At 43.9% G+C, this 25,565-nt stretch overlaps 1 protein-coding gene across 4 annotated transcripts in view; it reads right to left on the bottom strand.

Moving 5' to 3' along the window:
- Stn1 (STN1 subunit of CST complex) overlaps positions 1-23,773 on the bottom strand; it is a 35,357-nt gene extending 11,584 nt beyond the window's left edge. For 2 of the 4 annotated variants that reach the window (XM_048338309.1, XM_048338313.1), the window contains exons 1-6: positions 23,314-23,773; positions 17,188-17,283; positions 13,658-13,726; positions 7,469-7,648; positions 5,520-5,643; positions 3,143-3,317 (exon numbers count right to left, since the gene is read on the bottom strand). In XM_048338309.1, coding sequence (XP_048194266.1) covers positions 3,143-3,317; positions 5,520-5,643; positions 7,469-7,648; positions 13,658-13,726; positions 17,188-17,283; positions 23,314-23,446 — 777 coding nt within the window. In that variant the 5' untranslated portion in view covers positions 23,447-23,773. The remainder of the gene's footprint in view (positions 1-3,142; positions 3,318-5,519; positions 5,644-7,468; positions 7,649-13,657; positions 13,727-17,187; positions 17,284-23,313) is intronic. The other 2 variants (XM_048338310.1, XM_048338312.1) reach the window with 2 other exon arrangements.
- Positions 23,774-25,565: the final 1,792 nt, after the last annotated feature.

The raw sequence follows: 25,565 nt of genomic DNA, 5'->3' as shown, positions 1-25,565 counted from the left end.
GAATGGCTCTCAGTAAATATAAACAGTATGTGACACTTCCTGTCCAGAATCCTTTGCCTCATTTAACCTCAGGACACATCTCCCAGGCTGCCCCAAAGGCAAGCTGTGTCTTCTGAAAAGCCAGCAGCAATTCCTGGACTGGGATCTGTATCTTGCCTGGTGTTTTCAATAGACCTATGACAGATTCACTCATGTGACTCAGGAAACCGAAATTGTTCACAAACTAAAGCAGCAGCGGATTGAATGAGCTGAGTCTTAGGCTCAGGTCAGGAACTGGGCGGCTCCCTGAAAAATATATATAGTCTTCACTCCCAAACAAACTCAACATTCATCCAGCTGTCAAAGAAACAATGGTTTCACAAGATCTGCTTATCATGTTTCTGGATTTGCTAAGAAAGGCCATGGAAAAACAGAGACAGAAAGGAGAAAACATTTCCAGTTGCTCTGCTGCCTCTGAACTATGACAACAGCACAGAGACTTTTTTCTTTTTTTAAACTTTCGCTTGTATGACCACAGAAAGTGCCAGCACTCTCAGGTTTCACCATCGCTGTAAGCATCTTTAGTCTCCCAGGGCTCAATTAAATGGAATTTAATTGAATGACACTGACCTCTCAACCAAAGCAATGGAACAAACTAATTCATAATTGATGCAAAAATTGTTTCCAAAGACAAAACACATACAGTACCGCATTCATTTCATCTTAAATATTCAACACTAGATAGACACACACAATTTTCTGCACTAAGCTTTTTCAAAGTGCTATCATTGCCAAAGCTCTGCCATGGATCATGTTGACTAGAGTTGCCCTCAGTCTCTGTAGTTAATTATAACCATCACAGGAGAGCAAGCTTCATGGGAAGGTGGGCTCTGCTAAGCACTAGGCATTCGTTTCCTTGCAAACCATAACAGTCATCAAAGTCCTAGGAGGTCAATTTGGCTTGGCGCCTCCCCTAAATGATTAAGTGAGGAAAAAGGGCAATGGGAGGCTCACAGTGGCAAGTTCCTTGGCAAAATACAAAGCACTCAACTGTGACACCTTCCACCGGAGTGTTTTCTGAAATGCTATCCCTCAATTCCCTGTATGAAAGAAATCCTGGGTCACTGGGCACCTAAGCTTGTTGCCAGGAAGAGGTAATTAGGTACATGAACAAAACTGAGAAGCAGGGATCTGGCCTAGGAGGTGATCTGGTATCCATTCCACCAGAAGCACACAAAACAATTTAGCCTGCTGGCCAGTTGTTAATGGGAGAAGACTGGAAGTGATCTGAACAGTCCAAGAATGGAGACTAGTTAAATATATGAACTAGGCAGGGTGCTGGTGACTCACACCTGTAATCCTAGCTACTCAGGAGGCTGAGATCTGAGGATCACAGTTCAAAGCCATCCAGGCAGGAAAGTCTGTGAGGCTCTTATTTCTAACTAACCATTAAAAATAAAAACCCCAGGCTGGCCTAGTGGCAAGGGTGCTTGCCTTGCATACATGAAGCCCTGAATTCGATTCCCCAGCCCCACATATATAAAAAACAGACAGAAGTGGTGCTGTGGCTCAAGTGGCAGAGTGCTAGCCTTGAGCAAAAAGAAGACAGGGACAGTGCTCAGGCCCTGAGTTCAAGCCCAGGACTGGCAATAAATAAATAAATAAATAAATAAATAAATACCCCAAACCCCCCAAAACAGAAGTGGAGTTATGGCTCAAGCAGTAGAACACTAGCCTTGAGCAAAAAGGCTCAAGGTCAGTGCTCGGGCAATGAGTTCAAATCCCAGAACTGGCACATACACATATAAACTAATATTTTGGTACAAACAGAAAAAGGTTGTTATATAATGGTACTTAAAAAGGAGCCGTAGGGTGCACTGCTTAAGGTAGGATATGTCTCTTAAGGATACTCCAGCATATTTCCATTTGGATAAAAGGGGAAACAACTACGTATGGTTGATATGTACACATAGTACATCCAAAAGCTTACCCAGGAGATGACTGTACTTGTCAGTGAGAATGAAAAGGAAACCTTCGTGTGTGTGTGTGTGTGTGTGTGTGTGTGTGTGTGTGTCTAATTGTATGAAGCCCAGGCTGGCCTCTAACAAATCTTCTACATCACCCTCCTGAGTCTAGGATTGCAGGCATTTGCCACCATACCCGGCTCTACTTTTAACTATAGTTTATGGGAACATCTGAATTTAAGAAAAAACAAAACAAAAAATTCCTTCCTTCAATAAACAAATAATTTGTGAGGAACCTGCTTTATCTACCACTGCTCTAGGCCCTATGAGCAAAGAAGACAGCAAACAAGGTCTCCGCTCTCATGATCTTTAAGAACTAATAGAGGAATGAACAAATAAGAAAATGCCAATATGTCACAGATATGAACATGACAGGATCACAACAAGGGACAAGTGGCAATCACAGCAGACGAGGGGGGCAAGATGACAACATTTAAGCTGAGATCATTTACTTATTTAAAAATATGAGTCATGTCCCAGTAGCAATATATCTAAGAATAGTAATAAAAGGGAACACCTAAACCCAAAGTCTCCAATACACCTTCATTTCAAACAAATACATAAATACTAAACCAACAATAAGTTCACGTGTAACACAAAATTTTTTTAAAAATGAAGACAGGTTTTCTTTTTCCCATACATAAAAAGAAAATTTCTTCAGGGGTCTTTGATATTTTTACTAACAAACCAGATTAAATACAACTTGATTTTTAAATTCCTAACACCTTCTGAGGAAGAACAATTCATTAACAACCCTGGTTGTAGTTCAAGAATCATCTCGCTGATCAATAAATCATCTTACATAGAGGATAATGACCATTTCTCATCTCCTTCTCCCTCATTTGACATCTGCTGAGATTAAATACCTATCTCGCTGAGTGCTAACAATTAGATGCTCTGACCTTAGCTTGTTATTATTTTTCTACAGAAGGATTAAGTGTAATGTGACTAAGTAAGAAGGAGAAAAGGGCAAGCCCAGCCTCATTTCAAATTCTAAGCTACCTCTGCTGCCAGGGTCCACCCTGTCAGTGTTAGTGCCATAGTCATGCTACCCACAGTCTTTAGCTGCAGACCTGGTGCAGAGAACATAAAGCCTCATGTGAAAAAAAAAAAGTCTTGCAGAAATACACGGCACTTACTTGGTCTGAGTGGGCACGAATCACAGGCTGATTGGCCAGGGCTAGCAAGGACTCCACAGTTTCCAATTCCTGCTGATAGAAGGTCTGCACTCTCTTGTCCATGAGGAATTCTTTGACTTTCTCACTCAGCAAACAAGTGAGACTGGCGAGGTCCAGAGAGCCTAGATTGCTGTTGCTGAGGGAAAGTGTTTAAAAGCTCTGCAGGTAACTGTCATCCTTGTTCCTTTTTGGTGTATATAGACAAAATTAGCTGAAATCTGCAATGCTGGTTGGGTGCAGGGGCTCATGCCAATGATCCTAGTTACTTGGGAGGCAGAGATAGGGAATATCACAATTTGAGGCCATTCTGGGCAAAAAGGAAAACAAAAAATCTTCAAAACCCCATTTCGACCAAAAACAAAAAGCCAGGCATGAGGGTGCATACCTTTCATTCTCGTTACCAGAAAAGTATAAATAGGAGGATCAAAGTCCAAGATGGCCTGGGAAAAAATGCAAGCTCTTATTACAAAGTTAAGGAAAATACCAGGAGCTTCAGGTGTGGCACAAGCAGTAGAGCAAGTGTGAGGACCTGAGTTCAAACTTCATTATTGACACGTGTATGCTCAGCAGCCTTGGAACACTGGGAAGCAGTACCAAGGGGACAATTTCTACCTTCTGTTTTATATAGGTGTATTGTTTGTGCGTCTCAAAAATATAGTTTTAAAAATCTATAACAAGGGGCTGGGACTGTGGCTTACTGGTAGAGTGCTTGCCTTGCATTCATGAAGCCCTGGGTTCAATTCCTCAGAACCACAGAAGCAGAAAAAGCCAGAAGTGGCGCTGTGGCTCAAGTGGTACGGTGCTAGCCTTGAGTGAAAAGAAAGCCAGGAACAGTGCTTAGGCCCTGAGTCCAAGGCCCAGGATCTGCAATAAATCAATCCTAGCTACTCAAGAGGCTGAGATCTGACGATCAGGGTTCAAGGCCAGCCTGAGCACAAAAGTCTGTGAGACTCTTATCTCCAATTTGCCACCAGAAAAAGTGCTGTGGCTCAAGTGTTAGAGTGCTAGCTTTGAGTTGAAAAGCTCAGGGATAGAGCCTAGGCCCAGAGTTCAAGCCCCATGACCAACCAAAAAACAACCAAACAAGCAAACAAAGCTGTAACATATTTGCACATGAAAAGGAAGGAAGGAAGGAAGGAAGGAAGGAAGGAAGGAAGGAAGGAAGGAAGGAAGGAAGGAAAGAAAGAAAGGAAAGACTGGGTGCTAGTGACTCACATTTATCATCCTAGATACTTGGGAGGCCAAGATTTGGAGGATCACAGTGAAAGCCAGCCTGGGCAGAAAAGCCCTGAGACTTCATCTCCAAAGTAACCATCAAAAAGCATGGCTGAAGGTGTGGCTCAAGTGGTAAAGCATCAGCCAAACAAGCAAGCCAAGTTAGTAATTCAAACCCCAATGGCACAACAGGGGAGCAGGCTGAGGCTATAGCTCAGTAGTAAAGAGCAGAAGCCTAGCGTGAGTGAGGTCCTGGAGTTGATACATAGGCACCGTTGGCTCAAGCCTACAATCCTAGCTACTCAGGAGGCTGAGGATCTGAGGATCAAGGTTCAAAGGCAGCCTGGGCAGGAAAGTCTGTGAGACTCTCATCTCCAATTAACCACCATAAAACCAGAAGTAGTGCTATGGCTTAAGTGGTAGAGTGCTTAGGCCCAGAGTTCAAGCCCCATGACTGACAAAAGAAAAAAAAAAGTAAAGAAAGGGAACGTAATAAAACCTTTCATTTTTTTTCTTCTTCCACATCCTTCCCTCCCTAACCTGACCCCTAAGAAGTCACAAGTGGGTTATCAGTTCTCTGTATCTCTTCCTACATAGTAGCAAATGTCTATAAACATGCTTATTCCTCCTGGGGTTTGTTTTGCTTTGTTTCCCCCACACAAATATCATCTGTGGTTGACAACAACTGGTCTCATTTTTGTTTTGGGGGTGTATATGTTTGGTGCTACAATGTGTGATGGCATATTTTGATCAGGGTATGCCTTGGTGCAGTGTTCTTCATGTTTCTTTCCTTGGGATTTGCTGAGATTTTTGGAACTATGAGTTTATAGTTTTCATCCAACATGGAAAAATTTGAGCTAATCTTCCTTCAAATATTTTTCTCCATCCTCTGTCATTCAGTGACACTAATTATACATATATTTCTCTTACAATAGCCCTAGAGTATCTGTACTGTTACCATCTTCCCTTTGTAGATGAGGAAACTGAGATACGCATAAATGGTTAGTCCTCTTCCATGGCCAGGCTGATGCTTCAGGATCTGAACCCTGGCCAACCCAGCACCTGGCTCCCACTGCAGGCTACACTGTTGCCGGCACTTCAGTAGCACTGAGGCATAACCTACCTCAAGGCCTCTTCTTTCTCTAGGGCTGGGTTGCGGAAGGGCTGGTCATACACTTTCCTGTAGAGAGTGGGCAGCTCAAGCATCCTTGCAATCTGAATGTTCCACATGGGATCGTCTAATTTATCTAGCGAACAGAGAAATTACACAGAATGCATTTTTTTCCTATGCCAAGTCATGGTTAGAAGAGCAGTCTAGATGGAGATCATGGTTCTCATTCATCCCCAGAGAGGAAAGGCAATGCCTTGAGCATCAGACGTGGCCAGGAAGTAGATGGGGACTAGGAAGGTGCACTAGTGCATCTTATATCTGTGACTCTGGTGGGTAGCAGTGGCTGTCCTTCAGATTTCCAGCTGAAAACCAGCCAGCACAGAGCAAAGGGGGAGGGGACAGGGCACTTGATCTTTTCACTTAACTTTAATGGCCGTTAAGTGTTCAGGAAATCTCTATCACGTTGAAGAATATGAACACTACCCTAATGAATCCACACAGAATTTCAAAGTACTTTAGAGACTCCCATTCTGCCCAAATTCACTTGCCAACTATATACAGTCAATAACTCATTTTTTTCTCAATATGGTAAAACATATGGATTGATTGTGCCAATACTGGGGCTTGAGCTCAAGGCCGTGCACTCTTGTTCAATTGCCCTCCCCTCCCCTCTTCCCCCTTCCCTTCCTTTTCCTTTTCCATTCCCTTGTGCCCATTCTGGGGCTTGAACTCAGGGCCTGGGTGCTGTACCTAACTTTTTTGCCCAAGGCTAATGCTTTTCCGCTTGAGCCACATTCTACTTTTGGCTTTTTGGTGGTTAATTGGAGGTAAGAGTATCATGGGGGGCTGGGGATATGGCCTAGTGGCAAGAGTGCCTGCTTCATATACATGAAGCCCTGGGTTCGATTCCCCAGCACCACATATACAGAAAATGGCCAGAAGTGGCACTGTGACTCAAGTGGCAGAGTGCTAGCCTTGAGCAAAAAGAAGCCAGGGACAGTGCTCAGGCCCTGAGTCCAAGCCCCAGGACTGGCCAAAAAAAAAAAAAAAGAGTATCATGGACTTTTTTGCCCAGGCTGGCTTCAAACCATGATCCTCAGATCTCAGCCTCCTGAGTAGCTAGGATGACAGGTGTGTTCCACTGGCACCCAACTTGCTCAGTTTTCTTGCTCATGGATGGTACTGTACCACTCAAGCCATGCTTCTAGTCTAGCTCCCAATAAACTTCTAATTAACTTTCTTCAAAATGAAATGAAAGGGTTGGAGTTTTAGCTCATTGTAAAAGCATTAGCCTAGCAAGTACAAGGCCCAAATTTGGTCCTTAGCTATGAGGGGAAAAAAAGAAAGAAATTAAGAAATGCAGGGGCTGGGGATATGGCCTAGTGGCAAGAGTGCCTGCCTCGGATACACGAGGCCCTAGGTTCGATTCCCCAGCACCACATATACAGAAAACCGCCAGAAGCGGTGCTGTGGCTCAAGCGGCAGAGTGCTAGCCTTGAGTGAGAAGAAGCCAGGGACAGTGCTCAGGCCCTGAGTCCAAGGCCCAGGACTGGCAAAAAAAAAAAAAAAAAAAAAAAGAAATGCAAGCTATGGGCTGGGAATATGGCCTAGTGGCAAGAGTGCTTGCCTCATATACATGAAGCCCTGGGTTAGATTCGTCAGTACCACATATGTAGAAAATGGCCAGAAGTGGCACTGTGGCCCAAGTGGCAGAATTCTAGCCTTGAGCAAAAAGAAGCCAGGGACAGTGCTTAGGCCCTGAGTTCAAGCCCCAGGACTGGCCAAAAAAAGAAAAGAAATGCAAGCTATTTTCCAAAAGAAGGCATACTACACAGTATTATTTCCCCCATTCGAGTTAAACCTTCTTATCTGAATGTTTTAGAAAGCTGGTTTTGTGTAAACAAGCATTTACTGAACACATTAAAAAACCAGTCAATTTGGCAGGAACTTGCTGTGCTTACAATAAATGGTGGCATGAATCTCTCGCTCTTCTCTGTATGTGCGGATGTAGCCTCTGATTCGGATGATGTCCCCAAGTTCTATCTTGGTGCTCTGCTCAATGGTCTCTTGTAGTTTCTTAAGCTGTGAGGTCACACTCAGCTCTCTGGGTGTACTTGGAGCAGTTGCAGCTGTGGGGGCCAGTAGGAGGGGTGGAGGGAGGAGAGAAAGAGATCTAGGATATATATAATTAGTCTACCACACTGGGAAGGCAGTTTGAAGGCCGAGGCTACGAGGGGAGGTTCCAGGTGGCTGCACTGCTTCTTTCCCATCCCTGGACTACGGTACAAGTATTCCACCTGGTCCTCAGCACAGTTCTGTGTTCAGGCAGCATTGGGCATGAGAACCCTGAGCAATCCTTTAAAATGTGCATGCAGAGCTGGACATGGGCACACTGCTCTCCCAGCTTCTGGGAGGCTGAGGTTAATTGTTACTGGAAAATTAGGCTAAGAGTGCTCTTTCATGTGCTCTGTCTCTTCCCACTTTAAACTACAACCTTAAACAACGTCATAGGTGAAAAGAAGTCAGAGCACTTTCAACACTAAATAATCTCTACTGTGGAATTTTACTTCTGGTGTCTCATGCCTGTAATCCTAGCTACTAAGGAGGCTGATACGTGAGGATCACAGTTCAAAGCCAGTCCAGGCAGAAAAGTCCATGATACATACCTCCAATTAACCAGGAAAAAGTTGGAAGTAGTTCAAGTGGTAGTGCTCCAGCCTCAAGCAAATAATTCAACAGAGAGCCCAAGGCTCAGAGTTCAAGCCCCCAAGTACTAGCACAATAAGCGAGCTACATACAAGGTATTAAATAAGAAAGAATAAAGTTAGCTGAGAGTAGCCACAAATGTTTTGAGCATTACAAGGACTGTTCTAAGAACTTTACTATCGGGGCTGGGGATATGGCCTAGTGGCAAGAGAGCTCGCCTTGTATACATGAAGCCCTGGGTTCAATTCCCCAGCACCACATATACAGAAAACAGCCAGAAGTGGTGCTGTGGCTCAAGTGGCAGAGTGCTAGCCTTGAGCAAAAAGAAGCCAGGGACAGTGCTCAGGCCCTGAGTCCAAGGCCCAGGACTGGCAAAAAAAAAACTTTACAATCTATTAGTTTATTTAAACCTTACACTCTCATTCATTAATTAGAGATGAGAAACTGAGTTACAGAGGTGAAACAACTTGCCCAAGGGAAAACAGCTGGTTAGCAACAAGGCTGCAATTTTTTTTTTTTTTTTTTTTTTTTTGCCAATCCAGGAGCTTGAACTCAGGGCCTGGGTGCTGTCCTAGGAGCTTTCCACCCACCTCCAGGTCCTTGAGCTTTTTCGTTCAAAGCACTAACTCCACTTTTTTTTGGGTTTTTTTTTGGTGGTTAATTAGAATTAAAAGTGTCACGGACTTTCCTGCCTGGGCTAGCTCTGAACTGTGATGGTCAGATATCAGCCTCCTGAGGAGCTAGGATAACAGGAGTGAGTGACAGCCTCCCGGCGCTTCTTAATTCTTTCATTTCCTCAACTCTCCATTTCCTCAATTATAAAACAGTGGTAATATTGTGCATGACTGAATGGAGCTTTTCACACAATGGTAGACCCATAGGAAATGATCAATTTTTACGCTAGTTGTGATCATGAATGTTAAAATTCTCCAGACAACCTTGTTTTCTTTGGGGTCTTTTTTGAGTTTAAAGTTCATTACATACTGTCAGAATGTTTGCCAGAAAAATAAGCAAGCCACATGGTTTTCACACAATGTCATCAGCAATGCAGCTCTACTCTGTGACCTTTATATCCTTAACAAATTTGTGGGGATCCCATAAAGCTCTTATTGTGCATTTACATTTTAAAACACCATGTGTTTTCACTTGAGTTGATCTATCTTGGTTTCTTTGTGGATAAACCCTTACTCTGTGCCTTTGTAGCTTCCTTTCCACTTCAGAAATGCTGTATCTAGCAGTAATGCCTATACTACACACTCTCCTGACTCCAGCACTTGCTTATGTGCTCTGTGTGTGTGTGTTGTGTGCATGTACCCCTGTACCAAGGCTTGAACTCAGAGCCTCAAGCTCTTTGGGCTCTCTGGCTTAAATTTTTCACTCAAGGCTAGAGCTCTATCACTTCTGGCTTTGTTGGTTAACTGGAGATTAAGAATCTCTTATCCTATTTACCAGCACAGCAACAGACAAAGGCCTGATATCGGTCATCTACAGAGAACTCAAAAAACTAAGCCCCTCCAAGCCCAATAAACCTATTAGGAAATGGGCAAAAGAGCTAAAGGGAGACTTCACAAGAGAAGATATAAAAATGGCAAAGAAACACGTGAGGAAATGCTCAACATCCCTGCTAGTAAAGGAAATGCAAATAAAAACAACCCTGAGATACCACCTCACCCCAGTTAGAATGGCCTATACTCTGAACTCAGGCAACAACAAATGCTGGAGGGGCTGTGGGGAAAGAGGAACCCTTCTCCATTGTTGGTGGGAGTGCAAATTAGTACAACCACTTTGGAGAACAGTATGGAGGTTTCTGAAAAAGCTCAATATAGACCTACCCTATGACCCAGCCATACCACTCCTAGGCATCTATCCTAAACAGCAAAACCCAAGATATCAAAAAGACATTTGTACTTCCATGTTTATCGTGGCACAATTCACAATAGCCAAAATATGGAAACAACCCAGATGCCCCTCCACAGACGAATGGATCCAAAAAATATGGTACTTATACACAATGGAATACTACATAGCGATTAGGAATGGTGAAATATTGTTATTCGCAGGGAAATGGTCAGAACTCGAACAAATAATGTTGAGTGAGACAAGCCTAGAACACAGAAAACAAAGGGGCATGATCTCCCTGATATATGACTGTTAACAAAGGGAGACGGAGAGACAGTAGAGACCAAGTCTGTGAACACTGTATATGTTCTTGATACATTGTATATTGCATATGTGTCTACCTGACCTAGACAAGGGAGGGAAAAACAGGTTGTAAGATATCACAAGAAATGTACACACTGCCCTACTATGTAACTGCACCCTCTTTGCACAACACCTTGTAAAAAAATTTATGTTCAATTAATAAAAAAAAAGAAAAAAAAAAGAATCTCTTATCCTGGGGCTGGGAATATGACCTAGTGGCAAAAGTGCTTGCCTGGTATACATGAAGCCCTGGGTTCAATTATCCAGCACCACATATATAGAAAATGGCCAGAAGTGGCGCTGTGGCTCAAGTGGCAGAGTGCTAGCCTTGAGCAAAAAGAAGCCAAGGGCAGTGCTCAGGCAGAGTCCAAGGCCAGGACTGGCAAAAACAAAACAAAACCAAACAAAGAAATCTCTCATCTTATTCTGCCCCGTTTGGATTCTAAACTTGATCCTCAGATCTCAGCATCAGAAGTAACAGGACTGTTGACTTGAGCTAGCAGCTCTGGACTATTTATGTTAATTTGGTTTTATTCTTGAAAAAAGACATCTTTTGGACAGAAATTTTTTCTTTAAAGTTTGTCCTTTTTGTTTTAAGTTTTCAGTGCTTACAAAGTTAGGCACTTTTGAGAGCTTAATGTTTTGTTTTGTTTCTTGGTACTGGTCCTGGGGCTTGAACTCAGAGCCTGGGTGCTATCTATGAGCTTTTTTTTTTTTTTTTTTTTTTTTTTGCCAGTCCTGGGGCTTGGACTCAGGGCCTGAGCACTGTCCCTGGCTTCTTTTTACTCAAGGCTAGCACTCTGCCACTTGAGCCACAGCGCCACTTCTGGCCGTTTTCTGTATATATGTGGTGCTGGGGAATCGAACCCAGGGCCTCATGTATACGAGGCAAGCACTCTTGCCACTAGGCCATATCCCCAGCCCTCTATGAGCTATTTTGATCGAGGCTAGGTCTCTACCTCTTGAACCATAGCTTCACTTTCTGTTTTTTTGTTGTTGTTAGTTAGAGATAAGAGTTTCATGGACTTTCTTGCCCTGGCTGGCTTTGAACTGTGACCCTCAGGGCTGGGAATATGGCCTAGTGGCAAGAGTGCTTGCCTCGTATACATGAAGCCCTGGGTTCAATTCCTCAGTACCACATATATAGAAAATGTCCAGAAGTGGTGCTGTGGCTCAAGTGGTAGAGTGCTAGCCTTGAGCAAAGAGAATCCAGGGACAGTGCTTAGGCCCTGAGTCCAAGCCCCAGGACTGGCAAAAAAGAAAAAGAAAAAAAGAACTGTGACCCTCAGATATTAGCCTCCTCAGTAGCTAGGACTACAGGCATGAGCCACCAGAGCTTGGCTTTTAGTGTGCTTATTAGAACATACAACTCTATGCTCTGTAAGTTGTTTTATGTAAGCTACAAGGCAAGATTTGCAGTGAGCTTTTTATAAATATTACCTACCTGAAACAATGTTTTTTAAATGTTGGTTTATTTCCTACCATTGTATAATTTCCAGTTTGCCTTCTATATTGTTTCTATAATGGAGTGACTCTCTTTTTTGGTCTTGTGATCAGACTTTCTGCTTTCTTGTTTTTTATTTTTTTAGACTTTCTGCTTTCTGACTCAATAGTTTAAACAACTGGGCTCTGCGATATTCAGAAGTATTGTATATGTGTGTATGTGGGTACTGGAGTTTGAATTCGGGGCCTGGGTCCTGTCCCAAGACTGTTGCTTTATTACTGGAGCCATAGCTCCACTTCTGGCTTTTGGTGGTTAATTGGACATAAGAGTCTCATGAACTTTCTTGTCGAGCCTGGCTTTGAACTGAGATCCTAGGCTCTCAGCCTCCTGAATAGCTAGGATTACAAGCATAAACCGTTGGTGCAGCAGGAACAACACTAATTTTAATACATTTTCTAGAAACAGCAATATAGGAAACATGAAGGACTGTGTATATCCAGTAACCAACACGCAGGAAACTAAAGGCAACCACATTCAGCCTGCACAGCTTACAGAGTTTCTTTCTCTAAGACTCAAGAATCACTTTCTAAAAGGTTGCTGTACTTGCCTTCCTGTCCCAAGGCCCTCTTTTTCTTAGGTTAAAGGTATTTATAAACCTCATTGCCATTATGCAGACATTATAAGTGATAATAAACGCTTCATATACCACCACTGAAATTACCAAGCTGATGGCTGGTCTGAGAAGCAGCCCAGCTTTCATTTAAAGGGTGATTCCAATTGCTGAAAGACGGCTCCAGTGTGTAATTTAATGAATGTAATGAGACGGCTGGAGCCTGACAACTTTAATTTAAGCAGTCTATTCCATCCTGAAAGATAAATCCCCCTTAACATTCTAATATTGAAGGCTAAGCTTTCTTAACTTTGCTCATAAGCTATGTCCAAATGATACAGTCAATGTGACATTTATAGGAGTTAACATTATATACTTACATTTTCACTGACTGGAATACAATTTTACTTGAGATTAAATTTTGCTTTAAAAAATTTGTCTCAGTTGACCACTTCTCAGTGGAAAGCTTTTAAACATTGGGCAATTAAATTAAAAGGAGAGAATGAGCAAGTGGGGAACAATTAAAAGCATTCCTGCATGTGTAACATAATGAGCATCATTTTCAGGCTTTCTCCTGGTACTTTTAACCTTCCTTTATATAGGCAAAGCAATTTTAAATTAAGCTTCTCTGGTATTTCAAACTTCCTCCTCTCAGTAGACCTTAGACTAATATGTTTCTAGTTGATCTGAAGTATTACTAAGTATAGAAACTATAGAATATTTCTGATAAGAGGCTGGGAATATGGTCTAGTGGTAAAGTGCTCGCCTCGTATACATGAAGCCCTGGGTTCTATTCATCAGCACCACATATATAAAAAAAAAAAAGCCGGAAGTGGCGCTATGGCTCAAGTGGTAGAGTGCTAGCCTTGAGCAAAAAGAAGCCAGGGACAGTGCTCAGGCCCTGAGTCCACGCCCCAGGACTGGCAACAAAAACAAAACAAAACAAAGAATATTTCTGACAATGCCACTTTTCTTTCTTGGCTGGTCTTGGGGCTTGAACTCTGGGCCTGGGTGCTGTCCCTGAACTTCTTTCACTTAAGGTGAGTGCTCTACCACTTGAGCCACAGAGCCACTTCTGGCTTTTTTTTAGTAGTTACATAATTTACAATGAGATAGATGTGAAAAGGGCCTGACTGACTCTTTACATTGGTTAGATGGAAAGCAAAGCGACATGGCAAGTGAAATTACCTGCTGAAGACTCACTATTGCTCAACTTTTTCCAGCAGATGCAGTTTATAACTCCAGTGCTGTCATCCACTGCAAGAGACACGTGAAAGGGGAAAAGAATTCACATGTGAATGTCATCATTGTATTTGACCACATTGAATGATGAGCTCTTCCAACAGACTAGTGGGGGCCATTCTCTTACCAAACACTCCCTCCATCTTTGGAAACAATCTTCACTACAATTCTTGTTAAACAATCTTCACGTGCCTGAGTTCATCAGTGTGCACGTGCCTGAGTTTGTCAGTGTGACACACTAGCATCAGACATTTCCCTCACCCTACCTCCAGGTGCTAATGACTCTTATTACCACTGTTCTGTTACAAGTGACCTCCTCGGGAAGTTAGATGCACGACTCAGGGAGTGTTCATATGTCAAACCAGACTTATCTCTCACCCTAGGACAAGATAACACCACCGGCCCAGGGTACAGACCCACAGGCACTAAAGCCTCTGTCACCAGTTCCCAAGACAAAGTGATCCTCATCTTTGGGCTTTTCTTTGTGAAAGAGCTTCTGCCCAGTCCTTACTCCTAACAATGATGTAGGGAAAGCCAAGAACATCACAGAAGAGCATAGTTCAATTTTTATTAAAATTTTTTATCCTGGCCACAAAATAATATTGGCATGGCTTATTTTATTCCTTAAAAAATTAATAAATCCACCGCATTGGACATATAACTGTAAATGAGGTTGGTGATATTTGCTATGGGAGCACAAGCATTTTTCTCTCTGCCTATCTTTGACAACTCAGAATACAGACTGCTAAAAAAAATCTTTTTTAGGGCTGGGGATATGGCCTAGTGGCAAGAGTACCTGCCTCACATACATGAGGCCCTGGGTTCGATTCCCCAGCACCACATACAGAAAATGGCCAGAAGTGGCGCTGTGGTTCAAGCGGCAGAGTGCTAGCCTTGAGCAAAAAGAAGCCAGGGACAGTGCTCAGGCCCTGAGTCCAAGCCCCAGGCCTGGCAAAAAAAAAAAAAAAAAAATCTTTTTTAAATACAGCCAGGCAACCAGTGACTTATGCCTGCAATCCTATTATTTACTCAGGAGGCTGAGATCTGAGGATTGTAGTTAGAAGCTAGCAGAAGGAAAGTATATGAGACTCTATCTCCAATAAACAACCCTCCCACCCCTCCCCCCCCAAAAAAAATCAAGACCTGGGCTGGCACTGGTGGCTCATATCTGTAATCTTAGCTATTTAGGAGGCTGAGATCTAAGAATTAAGGTTTGAAGGCAAGCCAGGAAGGCAAATCTAAGAAATTCTACAATTATCTAGCAGAAAGCTGGAAGTGGAGCTGTGGCTCAAGTGGTAGAGTATCAGCCTTCAGCCAAAAAGCTAAGCACCAGTGAGAGGCACTCTAGGCTGGCTTCAAACTCATTTCTCTGTTTCTTCACTATTAGCAACATGTTAGAATACTCATGGAAACAATGACATTATTTTTAGATTTATTGTTTCACTTGGCTTATATCTATTTCAGAAAGTGGCTTAGCGGTAGAGTGCTTGCTTGCCTTGCATGCATGAAGCCCTGGATTCCATTCCCCAGCACCACATAAACAGAAAAAGCTGGAAGTGGTGCTGTGGCTCAAGAGGTAGAGAGCACTAAGCAAAAAGAAGCCAGGGACAGTGTTCAGGCCCTGAATCCAAGTCCCAGGACTGGCAAAAAATAAAAAATAAAATAACCCTTCTAGGCCTACCATTTCATCTCTTACTAGCTGAGAACCTTGATTGATAAAGGAAAGTTGAAAGAAAGTGAGCAGATAAGCACTTGTCTTGGGAAATGTGAGGTTGTTCTGGTCTTGACTGGAGCGCAAATCAGAGGGAGAGCTGCTGCCAGGTGCTGTGTGCCATAAGCACTGCTCCCAAAGCTCACCCTCCTTGGTTTGCAGCCCCTGCCAGAAGACCTCGTGCCATGGTCCATGAGGCTGCTACTGAGTGCCAGAGAAGAAGAGCATCCTTGCAGTATACCATCATGTCCTCCCCTGCAAGGCCCTGGCACAGGTCAGTGTGGGCAGAAACGCCAGGCACAGGCCTCTCCTAGTTAGGGAGTGGCCAGCTGGCCGGTGGCCTGAGCAAGCAGAGAGAGGAGCAGCTCTCCACTTGAGCAGGCCACATAGGTCACATATGCACTTCTGCTCGCAATGACTTCCGTATGGCCACCTCCCACAGCCCACAGATGTGTCATCCTCTCACAACACCCACTCAGAGGGAAAAGCTTCTTGCAGAGCAAACAGATCGTCTTAAATCTCTTCCTAATGAGCCCAAAGGGATTAAGTGCATCCCTGCTAGATCACAGGCTTAATTCTGGTCTGGTTCTAGGGCCAACCCCAGAGGCCACAAGTCTTATTTATTTGATGTAAAACAGAGAAAATTCAAATTCAAATCAGCTAATTTTGGGGTAGGAGGAAAGTGACAAAGAGACACCAACTTGCAGACAGCAGAACAAGCTGGGGTTGGTAAACAGTAGACTGGGCCCACACCTCACCCAGTGGAACTCCACTGGGGCAAGTTACTAGGGCTTCTCTCAACTACAAAATAGAAATAATATCTGTGTTTTCTACTCCAAAAGATTAGAGGAAAAATAATATAAAGTAATGAATGCAAAAGTGCTTTGTAAACTGAAACACATGATCATTTCCTCACTGGTATTTAGAAAGGAAGTAAGTACTCTATTGTACAGCAACCTACTTGCCCAGAGGGGGCTATGCTGTTGGAACTTAGCAAATGTTTGTTGTCTTGGAGGAAAATAGTACCAATATTTTTGGTAAAATAGACATTGAAGCAGCTGGATATGACGGTACATCTTTGTGATTGATCTTCACTACCTGGGAGGCAGAGACCAGGAGGCTAGGCTGGGCAAACATTTTAGTGAGATCTCCATCTTAACAAATAAGTGTGGTTGGGCTGGGAATATGGCCTAGTGGCAAGACAGCTTGCCTTGTATACATGAAGCCCTGGGTTCGATTCCCCAGCACCACATATAAATAGAAAATGGCCAGAAGTGGTGCTGTGGCTCAAGTGGCAGAGTGCTAGCCTTGAGCAAAAGGAAGCCAGGGACAGTGCTCAGGCCCTGAGATCAAGGCCCAGGACTGGCAAAAAAACAAAACAAAACAAAAAAACAAAAAAAACCAAGTAAGTGTGGTGGAACATGTTTATAATCCCAGCTGCATGGGAGGATATATGTAGAATTGCACTCTAGCCCTGGCCCAAACCATGAGACCCTATTGGAAAAATAACTAAAACAACACAGGCCTGTGAGCATGGCTGAAGGCAGCAGAGCACCTGCCTAGCAAGTATGAGGGCCTGAGTTCAAACACTGTACTGCCAAAAAGTAGATTTAAAAACAAAGCAAAGACAGTCATTATGGGAATGCCAGACATGATCTTTTGCATTCAATCTGATGATCTATATATTCAAATGATCTATATATTCAAATTTCAGCTAACTGAGGACCTTATATACAAACTTAGTTTCAGACACAATTGTTCTTACCTCCGTAACTGTAGAAAGCATCTCTTTCTCTCACTCCGACAACAACTCCCACAATATCTACCTGTCTTATTGGGTGGTTGTTATAGAAAAATATACCTAAAATTTAAAACAGGAAAGTTTATATAACACATGATTATATTTTCTGCTTTATTAAATGTTTGTGGGAGGAGGGATCACAGAGCAGTGGCATGCTGTTTGCTGACATTCCAGTCTTAAGTAGCAGCCCTTAACAAATAGCAGACTTCAAGAAATTTGGAGATCTTTTCTTCAAGGGTTAGAAGCAGACAGCTTGGTTTTAGAGAAGCTGTACAAGAGTAGAAAAGTACTGCTGCCCAACTACATTTAATTTACACTTGAGAACACAAAGTGTACCTCCATGAAGAAGGCTCCCAGGGACCTGAAATCAGTCACCTCGCAATGGGAGCAACTTAATAGTGTATCTTGAGCAACTGGGCAAAGGAAAGAAAATGGAAATCATGAGAAAGACTTCTTTGTATTCTTTGAACCAATGCTTTTCTAAGAAACTAGTTATCATTTTTATGAACTGATAAGAGCTTTAAAAATTTATTTTAGTTTGCCTTTTAGTTCACCTCATGCCTGTGAGCCTAGCTATAGGAGGTTGGTTCAAAGCCAGCCAGGGCAGACAAATCCTGAGACTATCATTTTTAATTAAACATCAAAAAGCTGAAAGTGAGCTGGATGCTGGTGGCTCACACCTGTAATCTTAGCTACTCAGGAGGATGAGCTCTGAGGATTGCAGTTTGAAGCCAATTCTGGGTAGGAAAACCCTATGAGACTCTTTTCTCTAACCAGTAAAAAGCCAGACGTAGAGGTGTGGCTCAAGTAGTAGAGCCCAGCCTTGATGGGAAAAAGCTAAGGGGTTGCTTAAGGTCCCGAGTTCAAGCCCCAGTGTACGTATACATACACATACACACACACACACACACACACACACACACACACACACACACACGATACTTAGGTTATAAAAGGCTACCCTTAAAGGCCAGCAGAAGCTGGGTGCCTGGGGCTTATGCCTGTAATCCTAGCTATTCAGGAGGCTGACAGGAAAGTCTGTGAGACTCTTATCTCCAATAAACTACCAAAAAAGCCAGAAGTAGAGCTGTGACTCACATGGTAGAGCACTAGGCCTGAGCAAAAGAAGCTCAGGGGCAGCCCCCAGACCTTGAGTTCAAATGCCAAGACCAGCACACACACGAAAGATCGGCAGATTATAACTCTAAAACCTTTTAAGCTCTGTTTTTGAAATCTAGACTACAGATACTGGTTGGCAAGTTTCCACCAGAGGAGAAACCTAAGAGGTGGACTCACCAGTGACACACAGAGCCTCTTTTTCCTGACTTGGGGACAACACAGAAAAGTGGACCTCTGGAAGCTTGCAGACCCTGCACCTCCTAGCTCCTGTAGTCTCTCTCCTGGCCACTTATATCTCACCTGTTGGCTGTGCTCCTGTTAACTGCACCAATGATGGCTGACGAGCATCTCTGGCATCTTTCTCCCACTGAGGCCAGATTATTTACATTTAGAAACACACTTTCAGATGCCCCCCCTTTTTTTGTTTTGTACTGGTCCTGGTGCTTGAACTCAGGGCCTGGGCATTGTTCCTGAGCTTCATTTTGCTAAAAGGCTCACACTCTACCAATTGAGCCACAGCTCCACTTCGGGCTTTTAATGAGTAGCTATTTGGAGATAAGAGTCTCACAGACTTTCCGGCCTGGGCTGGCTTCTAACAGTGATCCTCAGATCTCAGCCTCCTGAGTAGCTAGGATTACAGGCATGAGTCACCAGTACCCGGCTACTCTTTCCCTTTTTTAAATATTTGGCTTGTAAATAAAGAAGCCAAGATCACTTTAGGCATTTGTCTGTCTTCCCTCACTTCTAAGCCTGGTCAGAATCTCTGAATCCCAAGGTATGGGAGTCCTGTGACCCCAATGGATCCCCAGAATGGATGCTGCTGACGGCTCTGTTCTTTCCCTTCAAGACAGAGGGAATGGTTCTTTCCACTTGTGCCAAGCCCCAGGTGTGGACAAGGAACCTGGATGCCTGTGTGCCAGGAAGATACTAGGAGAGCAGACATGGTTTGAAGAAGAAGACACAGCAAATATGGCCCAAAGCAGGCCCCTCCCCTCTGCAGAGGTGATCTAAAGATGGTGGTAAGTGGAAGACCAGGGAAACCTTGGGAGCCATGAGCTGACAATGGCAGGGCCACACAAAATCACTGAATCAGCCCCTAAGGAGAGTTGCTCCTATTCAGGAACATGTACATTGCTTGGGGACAATATAAATCCAAAGAAAATTCATGGAATGTTAAGATTTTTGAGATGGGGAAAAAGGATGGGCAAAAAAAAAAATGAGGTGCACACAAGTCAATGACATTTCAAGGCCACCTTGGAGATATTACTTAAGAAAAATCTGAATAGATCTTCAAGTGAGGTCACAGCAGACTTCCTGAAAAAGGACAAACATGGACCCTATAAATTTCCACCCCAAGTAAAGACAATGCTAGCCTTTAAGAATATACAGTCACTTGAGGACGGCAACTAAATCCTTACAACCTCAGGGGACTAAATGAAAAACTATCTTAAAAGCAATCCCAGAACAAGAGAACTGCAGAAGAAAGTAACAGATGATTTGAATTAAAAAAACAAACAACTCTTGTGAAAACTCATTCAGGAGGAACTGTGAGGAAGGGATAATGAAGAGGGTGAATGAGGAGGAATATAGTGGAAGTCCTTTGCATGTTTGAAAGCAGAACAATGAAACCTGTTGAATTGTTTTAAGGGAAAGTAGGATGGGCTAGAGTAACCCAAGAGGTACATTGTATACATATGTGGAGATAGCATAATAAAATCCATTCTATATACCGAATACATATTAATTTTTTAAAAAAGAAAATGTGCTGCTCAGAAATTTCTCAAGATGGATAGAAACATGAACCACACAAATGAGATGCTTAGCTTCTACAATAAGAGAGCTGGAGACACTGAAAAAGAAATAGAGAACCACTTCCTTTCAATGCCAGGAGATCTCTTCTGAGGCAGTGACACTGTCCTTCTGATAGTTGTGCGGTCTTTTTTTTTTTTTTTTTTCTTTTTTTGCCAGTCCTGGGGCTTGGACTCAGGGCCTGAGCACTGTCCTAGCTTCTTTTTGCTTAAAGCTAGCACTCTACCTCTTGAGCCACAGCGCCACTTCAGGCCTTCTCTGTTTATGTGGTGCTGAGGAAGCAAACCCAGGGCTTCCTGCAAGCACTCCACCACTAAGCCACACTCCCAGCCAGTTGGGTGGTCTTTAAGACTTAAAAAAATTGTTTTGTGATGCACTTAAGTAAATTAGCCAATCAGTAAGAAGAGATCATGGGAACTCAGATTTATAGCCAGTTGGTGAGAAGTACAGGGTGAAATCACCTGGAGTTCACAATTACCATCAGGAGTTCACGGGGGGGGGGGGGGGGGGGGGGAGGCAGTTAGGGGCTAAGCTCTCAACGTGTGGGACCTGACATCATCTTCAGGTGTAGGGGAGGAGAGGACACCCAGATAGGGTTTAGGCAGAATCAGTTATTTGCTTACTGGAGGGGAGGGAGGAAGAAAACCTCTGTCTTTGGGGGCTACATCAGTTATGTGTTGTGATGTAAAAGCAGAGGCAGTTTCTTTTCCATACACACAGCTATTACTTAATCGATCATTAAAGCCTGACATGAAGCTAGGTACAGTGATTCATGTCTGTAGTCCTAGCTACTCTAGAGGCTGAGATTACAGTTTGAGGCTACCTAGAGCCAAAAGTTCGTTCATTCTCTCTCTCTCTCTCTCTCTCTGTCATGGGGCTTTAACTCTGGGCCTGGGGACTGTCCCTGAGCTCTTCAACTCAAGGCTAGTGCTCTATCACTTGAGCCACAGCACCACTTCTGGTTTTCTGGTGGTTAATTGGAGATAAGAGTCTCACGGACTTTCCTGCTTGGGCTGGCTTTGAACCTTGATCCTCAGATCTCGGCCTCCTGAGTAGCTATGATTACAGTCGTGAGCCAGCAGCACCTGGCTAAAAGTTCCTCATCTCAACCAGTAAAAAGCTGGGTATAGTGGCATTTATATGTTATCCCAGATACACAAGAAGCATATATAGAAAGATCTTAGTGCAGGGAAGTCTGGAAAAAACACCAAGAACCCATTTTTAAAAACTGTCTAAATTGGGCTAGGAATATGGCCTAGTGGCAAGAGTGCTCGCCTCATATACATGAAGCCCTGGATTTGATTCCTCAGCACCACATATGTAGAAAATGGCCAGAAGTAGCACTGTGGCTCAAGTGGCAGAGTGCTAGCCTTGAGCAAAAAGAAGTCAAGGACAGTGCTTAGGCTTTGAGTTCAAGGCCCAGGACTGGCAAAAAAACCCAAAACTGTCTAAATGGAAAAAAAAGAAAGAAAGACAACTAAAGCAAAAGAGGGCAGAGCAAATCTAGTAAATGCAAAGGAAGAAAGGCAGGCTGACACGGATAAAGCTATTTAACAAAGATGATTTTTGTATGTTATTAAAACTAGTTTTTTTTAAATGAAAAACACCCCTCCAAGCTTATATATCACCACAGTCAAATGTCAGAATATTTTCATTAGGTAGATCCTAAACTCACAGACTTGTGAATTTGTCTCATATACTGTCATTCTGGTACTAAACTTTCTGTTTCAAGAGTATTTGCTATTTAAACATTTCTAAATTTTATGCAGTGACATGTTCTCTTGTTATGGCAAACCAAACCCCAAACAACAAAACAAAAATGTAGACAGGTAGCCAAATATAGCCTAAAGAAAACCATTCAGGGCTGGGGATATGGCCTAGTGGCAAGAGTGTTTGCCTTGTATACATGAGGTCCTGGGTTCAATTCCCCAGCACCACATATATGGAAAATGGCCAGAAGTGGCGCTGTGTGGCTCAAGTGGCAGAGTGCTAGCCTTGAGAAAAAAGAAGCCAGGGACAGTGCTCAGGCCCTGAGTCCAAGACCCATGACTGGCAAAAAAAAAAAAAAAAATACAGCCTAAAGAAAATCATTCAAAGCCCTGCATGGTGGCACAAGCCACCACAACACTAGCTCAAGAGTCTTGCAGGATAGACAGATGAGGAGACAGGAAAATTAAAAGTAATAAATGTTAAAACTAAACAGTTGGCGGCCCACCCACAGTGACTTCAGTTCTTTGAATTATGTATCTGACATACCATGAAGTATGATAAGCCTATGTCTAGTAATTCCTACTCTAGTAAAAACTTTTCTCAACTTACTACATATATAATGCTTTATTGCTTCAGGTGCTGTTTCCCAGGGCCCACCCCCTGTAGACAAGAGCTGTGATTGCATAGTTGAACAAGCCAGATGTTTTCCTTCCTTCCAGGGACCTTGTATTATTTTGATTCTGATTATTCAGTTCAAAACCATCTCCACAAGATCAGGCATGGCTAATAACCATTTTTACAAAGAAACCTAAGCTTTATACATGGGGAGTCATGCCTGGGGCAGGTAAGTGGCAGAGCAAAGTCTAGGCATACCTAGTCTGGTAAAGCAAAGCAAACCTAAAACAACAACAAAACAGCGTTTACATTTAGCTGCCCTGAATTCCTGGAAAGAATATGAAATAGCTTAGCACAGGGTAGAAAACAAAACAACACCATTTTCCTCATTACAAAACCTGCAGACATGTTTTTTGTCTGTGTGTTCTTTGACACTACTGGCACTTGTACTTGCCTGGCAGGAACTCTACCACTTAAACCAAGTACTTAGTTATTTTGCTTCTCTCCCCCCCCCCCCCTTACATTTACTCTTCCCACTTAGATGACAAGCACAAGCCAATGAAGTTTTTATTGGTTGAGATAGGGGTCCCATGAACATCTTGCCATGATTGGCCTCAAACCACCATACTCCTGATCGCAGCCTCCCCAGTAGCTGGAATTACAGGCATGAGTCAACTAGCTTTTTTAATCAGACTGTATTGAACTTAACTCACTAAGGCAGAGCTGCAGGCTCTTCTCAAAGCCCTAAGTCTCAGCTGTCTTTCATTGTGGGGAAGAGGGAGGACAAGGGGTGCAGATGAAGCACAGGGCATCCTTCAGGCTGACCTAGCCACATACCTGGCACTTGGCGGGACTTCTTCATGCCCAGGATATCCCTGATGTAGAGTTTTGCAAAGGCTAGAAACACTGGATCCAAACCCCACAAGAAGGAGGGGGTCTCCTCTTCACACGGGCTGGATTCAGACTGCATCGAGGCTGGGCTGGGGCATCCAGCTAAGCCCAGAGGCTCTGCTTCACTGGGTTCAAGTCTCTCTACAAGACACAGAAGTCAGGATGCAGGAACGTGGACGAGGTTGGCGGGGGCCTGGACGCTTCTCAGGTGGGCATCTTAGCACCCCAAAGGTCCAGGGCTCTGGCAAACTCTTTTGGGAAAGGGGGAAAGATGCATTCCTCTACCGCACCCCCAAAGTGCCAACTTAGACACAGCTAACCAACGTGTCACTTAGGATCACCGTCCACACATGCAGGCCCTGCACCCGCCTTCGATGGGTGGGTGCCGGGAATGAGGAGCGACGGTCCGGGGTCGGGCTTCAGCCCGGCCCCGGAACTTCCGCTTTTCGGGTTGAACTGAAAGGGAAAAAAAGGAAGCAACAACAACAGAAAAAAAAAAAGGAAGGTCCTCAGCCCCTCCCACCGCCCTGGTGCCAAGGCTGGCGACTCCCAGCGCCGCACTCCGGCCGTCGGGAAGCGCAGGCAGCCACCGCCCCGCAGCCGGCAGGGTCGCCGCACCAGTTCCGGGGAAGGCCGGACGCCGCGCCCGGAAACCAGAGGGTTCGCGAACTGGAGCATTTCCTTCCTCGACTCCGCCCCTACAATGATCCCGGAGGCCCCGCCCCTCCGCCAAGGCCACGCCCACATACCGACGACGCGGTCCTCCTCTAGGCCCCACCCACTTCCGCGGACATCTCCCACCTGGGCGAGACCTCGGGTCTCAGCAGGGGCTCCGTCCAAGCACGCCAGGTGGCTGTGGGCGTGGCTGGCGCCTGCTGGCCAAAGTTACCCACCGGCCGGGCCACAGCCTGCGCCCTAGGAACACATGCAAATCTTCTTAGTCCTGGAATCCCGCCTTCCTGCAGCCTAAATCACAACTTTCACACTTTCACCTGTCCCCCTGGCTGATAGGCCTTTGATCCAGGACTTGTAAGAGATTGGGATGGAACCCAATACCGCCGCCCCCCTCTTTTTTGGTTCCTGATTTATTAAATGAACAACAAAAAAATTAGGCGGGTCAGCCTCAGGATTGCGTTGTGGCGTATTTTAAATCTTTATTCACAACTAATAATGATCTACAGCTGGAACACTACAGTCTCACAGAAAATGTCGGTATCTAAATTGAGCCCCTAAGTGAGAGAGATATTGCCTTGGCTGTAGATTAATTCTGCAAGATCATGACATTCCATTTTGTCTCCTTTCCTCTTTCTTAGTCTACAATCTGGGATGTTAACTTTGAGAAGCTGGAATTTGGACTATCTTCAAAAGGTGTCCTGTCCCCAGCAGTCCTAACTGGAAGCAAGAAAAGAGAGCCATATTCTACTTCAGTTAATAGAGAAGCTACATCTGGAATGGCCAGAGTTATTATTTACAAAGCCCTGGCAGGAGGTGTACAGGTCATGCCAGCCAACTACTTCCAGACTAGACAGGTGGTGGTCAAAAAGAATTAAAGTATTTATCAGAGGAGGAGCTTTAACCCTTTGGAATGGAAAATGTGTGTCATTAGAACCGTGGCATCTAATTACCTCATTGGACACCGAAGTAGCTGAAAAGCAAGAGTAAAAAGCAATATCAGCTAGATTCTACTGCACTGAAGAGATGGATCTATGGAGTTTAATATCTAATGAATACGCCCTTTCTAATTGGAGGGAGGCTCTCCCCAAAGAAACACAACCAGTAGGACAAATGCTCACCTGTCAAGGTGAGGACAGACAGGTTGGGTGACATTAGCTCCTGACTCCACATCTGCTCAAGGGTAAGAACCCGAGAAGAAAATGACTCCTAGACGTACAAAGAGGCTGAGATGACTTCAGAAACCACCGTCTATCATACTCTGAGATAGTGGGCTGGAAATAAGAACCTTTGAGGACTCTGCAATTACTGGGAGTCTCAGGGAAGGCCACCCACAGATGATGCCACCTTTTACAATGAAGGAAGACTCTAGAAGCTAGGAGAGTTCCTTCTGACCTGAACTCCAAATAGAAGGAATAGGCTGTCACTAAAATTTAAGGTGACATGTGGGACAGAATTTCTAGATAATAGAAACACCCAGAGGAATTTGGGGAAGATCCTTGTCTCTTCAGTCTTTTTTTTTTTTT

This window comes from Perognathus longimembris, chromosome 2 (assembly GCF_023159225.1).
Source record: "Perognathus longimembris pacificus isolate PPM17 chromosome 2, ASM2315922v1, whole genome shotgun sequence".
Classification (NCBI taxonomy): domain Eukaryota; kingdom Metazoa; phylum Chordata; class Mammalia; order Rodentia; family Heteromyidae; genus Perognathus; species Perognathus longimembris.
This window is presented reverse-complemented; position numbering and strand designations above follow the sequence as displayed.